The sequence below is a fragment of the Sodiomyces alkalinus genome (assembly GCF_003711515.1).
Source record: "Sodiomyces alkalinus F11 unplaced genomic scaffold SODALscaffold_6, whole genome shotgun sequence".
NCBI lineage: Eukaryota > Fungi > Ascomycota > Sordariomycetes > Glomerellales > Plectosphaerellaceae > Sodiomyces > Sodiomyces alkalinus.
Genome location: NW_021167084.1, coordinates 2,201,480 through 2,212,401, shown reverse-complemented (window position 1 = coordinate 2,212,401; position 10,922 = coordinate 2,201,480). Strand labels below are relative to the sequence as shown.

Genomic DNA, 10,922 nt, shown 5'->3' with positions numbered 1-10,922 from the left:
GAAGTATTTCTTTAATTCCTTTATTACTTATCGAATCGTGAAATAACGGTTTTATTTCCCCTCTTCGTAGCTAGGGTACTTCTTAATAACTTCCTCGACGGCTTATTAATAGGTAGAGGTTTCGATAATCGCTTTAAGTATATAATTAACTTTATTAAGCGTCTTAATCGATGAGGCGAACTTTTAATTACGTGCCGTAACCTTATAGCCTTTTAGCTTAGCGAGCTCGATTAATTCTAACGTGGTAGGAGGGGTCGGCACCCCGTTAATAACCTAGGTGTGTTTTTCGCGTAGTTAGTCGATAGATATAGGTATAACGTACTCGGGTCGGTTATCTAGCTACTCCGGCCTATTAGGGTCGAGTAAGGCCTAGACCTTTATACCCTACGTATATAACTTAATATAGAAGATTTAATCGGCCTATTACCTAGTAGACTCTAGTCGCGGTATACTAAGCGTTTCGGCGGTAACTTTAAGCTTTATAGATATAGTTTATAGTAGGGGTTTAGCGAATAAGGGCTTTTCTAAGCGAGAGAGTAGGGTAGATACTCCTTAATTAGCTATAGAAGCACACGTAACGGGTAGAAATAATATATAGGTAATAGATTAGCTAAAAGTTACTAGTAATAAATACTACTACCTGGGCTTATAACTATTAGATTAACGGGCGTGTAACCCGGCCGGAGCAGAGATTTAATAGATATATAATTATCTTCTTTTTATAAAGGAAAGAAGAATAGGAAGGTATAGATGTTCTAAATACATCTACCCCTTTTCCACGCGAGGAATATAGGGCTAGTCCAGCTAATAGAAACACAGAAAACAGGCTCACGTGTTTTTAGTGCGATAATTATGCTATGGCGGACGGGCATCAAGCCTCGTGTTAGATGTCCTCGGCCGACAGGGTCGTGTTTGAGGGCCCGAAATTATGTGCGACGAATCATCCGTACGAGGACAATTATATCGAGTTTCCTAAGCGGCTCGCGTTCTTTCTAGCTCATATCCCTGTGTGAGGAAAAGAAATAGGCGCTTCGTAGGTACGAATAAAAGGGGCCTATGTAGGTATCCTCTTCCAAGCTACCTACCTTATTGTGTACGAATATATCCGACGTCGCCAACCAAGTCACACCCTCTTTTCCATCCGACTAGGTAACTACGGGGATCCAAGTCTTCTGTGGGTGCTTGCTTGGAGCAGGTAATTGGTTGACCTAGCATGGAGGCAGTGGATCTTATTAAACAGTACCCAGAGCCAAGACGGCGATTCTTATTACACGTGTAAGTTGCGAGGCCAAGCGAACGAATCCCTTGGTCCCCGTTCCTTGTTCGGCACATCCCGCAGCTGGGATTGAGATTTCACGAGTCTGGAACTTCGTGCTCCCTACGAGCATCCATAGGTAGTTTTTGGATCCCGAGGCCGGATATCTCGGTCGGTACATCGCCAGTTAAACAGCCTGCATGCCGCGTTGGGGACGTCGAAATCCACAGGGCCGGTGTATCTCTGCACCGCCTCACGCCTCGGGGAGGACGAAAACGTGCTGTTACTGATTGGCGAACTCACAAGGTAGAGCGCTAACTGGCGAACCGGCGTCTACCTTATTCAACTCTGCATAGCGGGGTTAATATCCCCGCACGACGTGTAAAGCTCAAATTTCGACACACTAGTCCATATGATATGTGGTTGGAGAGCCACAGGGTGTACGTATCCATCGCATCGAGATCTCTAAAGTCGTAGCAGACGCCGGTAGCATGCAGTCAGTCATAAGTCCCTACGAAATGATACCCGCGGTTCTTTCAAGGAGGAGACAACCCCGCCAGCACGGACAATACGTTGTATGCGGAATAGTTCAACTGGCCTGGGTTTGGTACGATAGGTTAGTGAGTCAGGGCTGAACAGTGAACTCCAGGGCAGACCGCCGCAGTTACAACAACCCCCCGGTGTTATCTCGGTATAATGGTTTCGTAACCTTGGCGGTAATAACTAAGTAATTATTAGCATGGATCTTTTGAACTATGCGATGTCGCCATGGATCTTGAGACCCCACTACTTATCGATTCCCTAATTCAGAGAGACGGGCGTTCCTGAACTTGTAGAGGCAAGAGAAAAAAAAAAGAAAAAGAAAAGGAAAAAAATAGGGGGAGGCACTGACAAACGACAAGGTAAGTACTTATTTTTCGAACCGGCAGATATGTTACTGGACTCATTCAGGCTACATAAGGTTCTTGATTCTGTAGGACACCTTGTGTAAAACCGGGTCGGATTTTCATCATGAGTTAAATACATCGTATATTGAAGTACAACGTAATTACCATATAGAAATTGCCCAGTACTTTCTAGTGGGATGAAAACGGTATCCCTATTGTGTACTAATCCGTACTTCGTCCCCACCGGCAGGTAAGGTATATATGTAGGCTGGGCTAACTAATAGATCTAGCCGAGATCTTGATAACGGGCCGTGGGTTGGTTGACGAGTTTCTGAACAGGGACAGGGTCGCCTCGCCCCCAGTTAGTAATTAGGAATTATATGCCTAGAGCACTATCAATAATGCCAAGCATCTCATCTGCCTCCTCTATGGTCGAGCCTCGCCGCCGTTCGGCGCCGGCTCTCTCGGCAGGCCGGTTAGTGCATACCTTACGTAACAACGAATACGTGCGATTTCCGGGCTGGAACAAGTCCGTGTTTATTCTTCGCGCTTGTGGATAATTAGATTCGCCTGTCGTCACGTTTTAAGGCGCAAGGCGAAGAGACGGCTGCCGTTTTAATAGCCCGCAGGTTTATTCTCCATTTTCTTTTTTCTTCTTTTTTTCTTCTTTTTTCCTTCTTCTTCCGGCTTGCTTTGGTTGGTGTTTGTTTGTTCAAATGTTTGTTTGTTCGCGGATAACTGGATTATGGGTCGTACTCTACTGGAAATGCCAGTTATTGTTCTGTGCGAGGAGCATCCACAATCCATTATCTATCAATATCCCAGTTTCGAACCATTGACTACGAAGAACAGGGCTCCTGGCGGTGATCTCTACACGTGTAGAGAACGGGACCCACTCTTTCCCCCTAGTGCACCGCATGATCGCAACATCAATAGACGATCCTGTTTCAGGAAGAAAGTTCTGCTGCCATTGGATAGTCCTTGCTGTCTGATTTCGAGGCGAAATGGCGAATCCGGAAAGTTGGGATGCCTATAGGGCTTTGCGCCCATGCCAGGCCCATGATTGGTGATGCCTCGGCGCCAGTGGAGTTGTTCGAGTTGTGTGGCCCGAGTCACTGGGCGACGGACTCGGAGTCTTGTAAATGTGCGAAGAATGGACTTGGTGGCCGGGCTGCCAAGACCTCCGTGCTTATGGACACCGTCATTACGTACTTGGGTAGCCTTACCGATAGGTACTTGACAATCTCCCGCCGTAATTACCTGTAGTGTACCTAGTCGAAAGAGTCGAGAATCGTTTGGCTCAACTTGGCTCAGGTAGCCATCCAATACACGTGTACTTCAGGAATCTCGGGATGACAACCAAATGACTACGAGGCAGTGAGTGAGCTCAAGCACGGATGTACGTTGTATGCGGAAGGTATGTGGGCAAGGCATAGGCACGGAACGGATATGTGGGCGGCTAAGACTTAAGGAACCTACGATGTCTGCGAGATGTAGTTCTACTTTATAAATCTTCATTTTCGGCAAGCATGTGCGTGTGTCATCAGATGTTTGGTGTACCTATACCTAATTGTACCTACTGCACCTCTACGATACATTCAAGACCAATCAAGCTCTGCTTTCGTACTGGATTCTGTCGGAGAGGAGGCTTTGTCTATGGTGACCAACCAGAGGCAAAGGGATAAGCGGGGAAGAATAGGACGCGTAGGGCTGAGATAGAAGTGCTTAGGAGGCTGTCTTATTCCCTACCACAAGGTACTTATGTTCACTGCAGTTTTCGTGAAGCCGCCAACAAAGCCCCTTTTCTTGCCCCGCGTCGTAGAGCTTTTTCAGGGAATCGTGATCTTCGAAGGGAGGAAATATGCGTGTCCATGGTCGCCCCGCCCCGCCCACTTCAAACTCTTACGTTGTACACGTGTGCGTACCTACAGCAGATCAAGCCAAGTTGGGACGGCACTTGGAGCATGCTATGTCTTGCCCTGCTTTCGGCTACTCACCGCCTTGGCCTCTGTCGTCAGCAGGGCTGAGTGAGACTCTAGTATGTATATACGTTGTATACGGATACATGGCGTAGCTTACTCGTAGCCGCGTGACCTTGTATATCTTGCGACATGATGCTGCGGACTTTTCTTGCTCAATTACTCAAGCATGTAACGTCATTTGATGAGCATCTCATGGCATCTCATAATTAGTATATACCTCCCCACCTCATGCTGTGTTATCTTGCTGGGTATGGTTCATCCCTGCAGACAATTCCATCCTCTATCGAGGCGACGAAATGACCAGTCCAAGAAGGGCGATATGTCATTGCTGGTCATGAGTCAAGGACCACATCCCCAAGAATCCCGCGCCCTCTCTACCGGCATAGCACCGTAGCTGTGAAAACCCATAGGAGCCGGATATCTCCTAACTTGGGGCCCTCTGCGCTTACACGTATGAATTCTATAAAAAATATACGAATATCATATATACTTTTCTGTCTAGTCGGCCTAGGTGCCGTTTCGGGAGAAGGGTTTAATGCGTCCGAGTAAGTACGACGTACTTCGTACTCAGTCGCCTTGCGATAAATACCAGGTAGGGCTAGGAGCTTTTCCCCTTCTATCCCCACGCTTACGTTATAGACCCTGTAAGGTTCCCCTGATTGCACCCTCTGGGTTCACCCCGAATAAGCCCCCTTCCCTTCCCCCGGTCACTTATGCAGAAACAACCCCCCTTTACCCACCTATGCCTAATACCCTGAACCCATAATCCACCCCCTATAATTACAGTGGCCATGGCATTCCCACCCTACGAACCACTTCGTCCAGGTGCAGTACGTTATAGACTGGTTTTTGTCCGCTAATTAAGTGGAGTTCGTGGCCTTGTAGTGGACTTGGCAGACTACTATTTGTCATATGTACCGTATTTACCGCACTGTCTATATCCCAGGGGGCGGGCCATGACTTCAAGAAGTGGCCTCGGGGTCCTACTAACTAAGGGTGGTGAGGTACTCTTTTCTATACTGCTCCTCTTATATAGGTACCTTATAAGAGGAAGAAAAAAATAGAAGGCTATTATTTTAATACTAGTCTATCCAAAAAGAAATACTGCTACATTCATAATCCATGAATGTACTTAAGATCGGTCGGTGATTAGCGTCCGGGAGTGGTAACGGGGACGAGGGCTTCTTTGCCCACGATCGTACTTCGTACTTCGAATGCAAGGTTACAAGTACAACGTACTATGCACGGGCTAGGGGATTGACAGGAGGCAGGAGAACCTAGAACGAAGTGGAGCACGCAAGCCGCCCTGCAAGGCCCTGTATCCAGTCCCCGAGCTTACGAAGGAGTGCGAGTACCTGTACGGTGTAGCCCTGTAAGGTTCGTCCAGTGATATGAGGGTCAACTCACACTTCTCACGTCGTAACGCGCGGTCCCCTACCCTGTTACTCCTGAATGCTGGTATTCAATAAGGTACATGCCTTCTCCGTAGTACCTCCTCCGTACTATTTTCTGCAGCACGTTTTACCATATTACCTTACCTTACCTTACCTTACGTCGTAGGATATTGCCGAGCACACTTCTTTTCTTACCCTTCCTTCCGCCTTCCCTGTTACCCTTCTACGAATACCCTTCCACCCTTCCGCCAGCCCCATTCCGTCCCCGTCCGTCCATTGCCCCGTCCACATTAGACCCGACGTCTGTCCAGGGTCCCATCCGCGGGTCCGTCCCTCGTCTCTCCACCTCCTTGGTTTGCCTGTTGAATACTTCGACGAGGACGAGGATTCGAGAGGGTCAGGAGTCAGGACCTCCAAATACGTATGTACGTACATACATACATACATACATACAGAATACCTACGTACGGATATATCCTATCCCATGCCCACGCCCCATCCGTTATCCGGCCGTCGTGCAGTTCTGTCCTATCTTCTCGGCACACAGAAGGTACCTAACTAAAGTAGGTATCCTTTCTCCCTCTCTCTTTCTCCTCTCTTTTTCTCTCTCGCTCTCTCCTTCCGCCTCCTCCCCCCTTTATCACCCTCTTGTTCCTCCCCATATCGCACCCATCCCCTCACACCCGAAGACCACAGGGACGATATTCGTACAACACACGCACAGATCAAGAGTAGCAACAGCAACAGAAATAACCAGACGTACGTCAATTTACTAACGTCAATTTACTACCCAAAAGCAATTGTCGTCCTAGTCGGACCATCCGCTTGTCGTACGGTTGCGTTCTTCACTTCCCCACTTCCATGCCTTCAGCGTAATGCTCCATTGATCGGGGGGGGAAAAAAAATTCACCGTCGACAATCTACGGCAAAGCCACTGGTCTCTTCGCGGTCCGCTTGTACGATTCGATGCACCATTGAGCAAGCGGTAGGTGCCGTCCCACCTAAAACCAAACCGCCTCACACCACTTCTTCCTCGAAGACTTTCCAGCGCGTCTTGTGGACCCTCAATCGGGTTTCTCGTACTTTTGCCGCCCTATTATTACCCACTACCTCCCTTTCTCCATCCCCTAGCCACAGCGTCACCTTGCAGGGGACTTTGCCCCTGCCCCAAAAGCCGTCAGCCAACTGCATGCCCAATTCACATTGCCACCACGATCCTCTTCTATTGCCTTCAGCCGGCAAGGAAGTATTGCCATTAAGCTAATCGGACTCTATAGTCCTCATGCCGCTTCCTGTTGGTCGTGGAAATTGTTCTTCTCAGCTGCCCTAGGAAAAGGGGAGAGAAATATTCAGCTGGCCTAGTTTCGCCCACGACGACGACGAAGGTGACGACGACGTCCACGACGACCAACAACAGGCGACAAACAACACCATGGAAGCGCCACCATTAAGATACAGGGAGCCCCCGGAGCTCCCTGCTCCGGCCATATACGTGGATTCGAGTTCCTCTGATCGCCATTACAAGTTGAACCAGCCTGATTCATACAGTCTCTTCTCTTCATCCGTTGCGAGATCTATTCCAGGAGCCATAGACCCTTCAGACGTACCGCCGCCTCCATTGCCTCCGCCACGATTTTTCCCGATTGATGCTCCAAGTCACGCTCCGGACAACGACCGTCATCATCACCCGCCCCCTTTCCACGTCGGTCCGCCATCATTCAGCCCCAGTACTCACGGTGCTGTGGGAAGCATTGCGAGTTTCATGGACGAGCGACCCAACTACAAGAGGAGGGAAAGTGGTGGTAATGCTGGCAAGGTGGAAAAGGACGAGGGCTACGCGAGCCTTTCGTCTGTCGGTTCCATGAGGTAGGCGGTCCACGGTCCACGGTCCACGGCCGAGAACGGTTCTGGCCACGAGCTTTTCCGGCTTCGTGAAGAGTATGGCATGGATGGTTGCTAACGATGCGCCACTTGGGTCCCCTCCCTTGCCACAGGTCGGAGCACTCTTTGCCCGGGTTTGCAGTGGGTTTTGGTCATCTCCACAACCGCTTCCAACTCGAATCTGGCGCCGACGCCCTCACTGCCATGAAGAAGAAGCTCGATCCCCTCAAGACGCTAGATTTCAGGCCGACTCCTACCCGATCGCTCCTTAGCGCTTCGGCCAATACTCCCTCATCGCATCGACCCCCACAGGACCCGCGCCACCCTGCCTTATCTCTACCGACAGATTTGCCTTTCCATACCAAGCCGAGCGGAAGCATCCTGGTGGGCTCCCCTGATCGCTTCACCCAAACACCATTGTACTCGGCTACACCCAGCGGGAACCAACCGTTTGCCATGAGCAGCAGTGTGGATCACCGTTCTGGTGCCCATTTTGAGATGGAGCGATCTCCTCCGCGGAGGACTCGGCGCACGAATAGCGACGACAGGTCAACACAGGGAAGCTACGAGCCTGGCGAAGATATGGAGATGGACGATGCCCCCATGAACCGACTTCGCATTGATGACTGCACTCGAACAGAAGTGCAAACCGCAGGCATCAAGCGCCGGGCATCCTCGCCACCGGGCCGCGACCAGAAACCGCCCGGTATTGCCGGCCAGGGAGAGCTGCTGCGTCGTCGTGATGTGTCACGCGGCTCGCCGGCCCCGCGCCTTAGCACCATCCCCCAGGGTTCCACTCCTTCCATTCCTCCGAATCGGGCGAGGTCGTTCAATTCAGGAGGGCTTTCGGTCTTCACTGGTTTGAGTAGTATGAACTCGAGTCTCAGTTCCTCATCCTACAGCCGGCTGTCACCCAGCGGCGTGTCGCCTGGTGGTATCTCGCCCAATGCAACAGACGCCGGCTGCAGCTCCCCATACAGCGCACCCGTCTCTCTCAACCCGTCGCCGAGAGGGTCGCTATCGCGCGGCACGCATCAGCGGAACATCAGCGAGAACCGACCGGCAGTATCTCCACGGAAGGTTACGGAGGGCAAGTTTACGGGGGCGAAATATCAAGGGTTTTTCATGTGCGAGTGCTGTCCTAAAAAGCCGAAGAAGTTCGAGACGGCTGAAGACCTCAGGTAAGAAAATCCCCTTCCTACCGAGTGGTCTATTTGAGCGGCCCTCGGCCCTCGGAACCACTCAGCCAGGTAGCCCCGGTCAGAAAGAAAGCGGACTTTATATTGACGATCGGAGCAGTGCACATGAGGCTGAGAAGCAATATGAATGTTCGTTCTGCGGTAATCGATTCAAGAACAAGAACGAAGCGGAGCGGCACCAGAACAGCCTTCATGTCCGGCCTCATAGTTGGAGCTGCTCGGCGCTCACCAGCCACGAGCGAGCATTCCATGAGAGCACGAACCGGCCAGGCGAGGCTGATACTTGCGGCTACTGCGGCGAAGAATTCCCCCGAAGCGGACGCGCAGTGGTGCCGTCGGCGCCTCGACAGGTCACCAGCCAGAACCTGGAGGAACGGGCTCGCCACCTACAGGAGGTGCACAAGTTCAGGGAATGCAACAGCAGCAAGAAATTCTACCGCGCTGATCATTTTCGACAGCACCTGAAGCACAGCCACTCCGGGATGAGTGGCAAGTGGACCAACATGCTCGAAAACGCCTGCATGATGGAAGAGGACGCGAACTCGAGATAGCGGGCCATCGCTATGGCTTCGGGGCCGGTCGGCTGCCTCCCCCGGCCCAAGTCCTTTTCTCCCGGGTGTCGCGGTGCCCTTGCCGTGGGCGACCGATCTCTACCGGAAAACAAGGCTGTCTTGTCTATTCCACTGTAGATTGTCTTGTCTGTTGCCTGCCAGGCATCGGGCATGATTCTGTCCACCCCCGCACAGAACGGCTTCACACATGTGTCAGTGGGGCGCAGCAGCATGGCGGTTGCAATTGGCTGCAAATTGGTTGCATCCATGGTGATATGCACCGTTTCACTTCTCGGGCCGCAGGGTTGAGGCACTGTAAGGGCGCCCAGGTAGCACTCTTCGAAATTGTTGCTCACGGGTCTTTATCCCTTGAAGAGGGTCCTTCGGCCAGATACCTTCTAGGACCTTTTTTTGTTCGGTTTTTTTCTCTTTTCTTCTCTTCCTCCCAGTTTCCCTCTCTAGTTACGCCCTTTTTTATCGGAATTCGGCGGGGAAAAAACAGTTATTCGCCAAAGCCAATATAGCAGCGAACCGGCTGCTTACACACAGTCCGCAATGGGGGTGAAACGAAGCCAGAGCCTGACGGATCCTGTGTGCCGATCTCACGCATGGACGGCACGCCCTGCCTCATTCAGCGACAGCACGTTGACACGGCCAAATTACCTACCTTACATCGCACAAGCGGCGGGCGAACAGTATGGTACAACACTACTGCATGCTTACCCCGCCATACTGCAGCCCCCTTCGGCTTCTGCCGTGTTTTTTTGTTTCTGTTTTTCTGTTGGGGGTGGGGGCAGTTTGTGCGGGGACTCCAGACTCAACGGAAGAAAAAAGGGCCCAAAAAGCCAGGCCCGGTTGAAGTGTGTGGTTTCTGGTTTCCAATGCTGCATGGTACGGCCGCAAATGCTGCACCGATCTCACCTTGTCCGCCGGCCACTGGCATGGGCAGGTCATCAATGCCCGCCGTGTCCCCCGCCTTTAGTCGACTGGCCAACAGTTGGCAGGATCACAGCGCAAGTTGGTTGTTGCACTTGATGTGCTGCGGGCGTCTTGTGTTGTTCTCCTTGCTCCCGGACGGAGCACCCGTTAGCTCCCGCCAAGAGACTCGGGACGCAGACTGTACGGAGTACAAATTGGTGGTCTACGGGGTGCTGGATCCCGTTTGCCATGGGGACTACTTTTGGCCTGCTAGCTTCTACTCGGCCAGTTGAGGTGCCGAGCGGATGATGCTGTCGTTTGCACCCCGCGTCGCGATGCATTCCATCTTCTTTCATCTCTCGCTTGGTTACCTCACAGAGGGCGGTGTTTGGCATTGAGGGGTGGGGTTCTCGATGAAGCACGACGACACGGATTTTTTTTTATTATTTTTTTGCACATGGGTTCCAAAGTCATCTCATGTTCATTCGTTCTTACGAGCACACGAGACATGCCGTTATTAACAGGCCTGTTCATCATTGGGTTAGGTTTGGGGTGGAGACATACGGCCAGAGGTCCCCTGTTCCCACTGCATTTGGTGGGGTGAAGCAAGTAAGCCGGGAAGAAGTAAATAAGCTGGGTCAGCCTTCAACAGGAATCAGGGGACCATGAGTACCCAGCACTGGAAATAAGGGTCTGCCAAGGAAGATGGAGGGAAATCAAAAGGAGATGCGGAAATTTGGATGGAGCAGCTGCACGTACATAGCATTGCATTCTTCTGAGTGTCACTGCGTGAGCATATTTTGGCGCCAACGGGAAGCCTAGCAACGACTAGAAGAAGAAAAAATAAAGAAACAA

At 51.2% G+C, this 10,922-nt stretch overlaps 3 protein-coding genes across 3 annotated transcripts; 2 read left to right on the top strand and 1 right to left on the bottom strand.

Moving 5' to 3' along the window:
* Positions 1 to 2,887: 2,887 nt before the first annotated feature.
* SODALDRAFT_360625 (hypothetical protein) lies at positions 2,888 to 4,510 on the top strand (the record flags this gene model as incomplete). The annotated part of the gene is made up of 6 exons (XM_028614291.1): positions 2,888 to 3,005; positions 3,052 to 3,100; positions 3,198 to 3,358; positions 3,521 to 3,559; positions 4,074 to 4,169; positions 4,464 to 4,510. The coding sequence occupies 6 exons, from the start codon at positions 2,888 to 2,890 to the stop codon at positions 4,508 to 4,510; spliced, it is 510 nt and encodes a 169-aa protein (XP_028466079.1).
* A 405-nt stretch (positions 4,511 to 4,915) lies between these two features.
* SODALDRAFT_360624 (hypothetical protein) lies at positions 4,916 to 9,149 on the top strand (the record flags this gene model as incomplete). The annotated part of the gene is made up of 10 exons (XM_028614290.1): positions 4,916 to 4,949; positions 5,771 to 5,939; positions 6,215 to 6,277; positions 6,331 to 6,390; positions 6,450 to 6,474; positions 6,558 to 6,574; positions 6,650 to 6,764; positions 6,849 to 7,384; positions 7,513 to 8,580; positions 8,654 to 9,149. The coding sequence occupies 10 exons, from the start codon at positions 4,916 to 4,918 to the stop codon at positions 9,147 to 9,149; spliced, it is 2,583 nt and encodes an 860-aa protein (XP_028466078.1).
* Positions 9,150 to 9,248: 99 nt separating this feature from the next.
* On the bottom strand, positions 9,249 to 10,864 carry SODALDRAFT_360623 (hypothetical protein; the record flags this gene model as incomplete). The annotated part of the gene is made up of 9 exons (XM_028614289.1): positions 9,249 to 9,281; positions 9,356 to 9,484; positions 9,697 to 9,771; positions 9,829 to 9,900; positions 10,071 to 10,085; positions 10,145 to 10,476; positions 10,571 to 10,653; positions 10,748 to 10,816; positions 10,854 to 10,864. The coding sequence occupies 9 exons, from the start codon at positions 10,862 to 10,864 to the stop codon at positions 9,249 to 9,251; spliced, it is 819 nt and encodes a 272-aa protein (XP_028466077.1).
* Between the last annotated feature and the right edge of the window lie 58 nt (positions 10,865 to 10,922).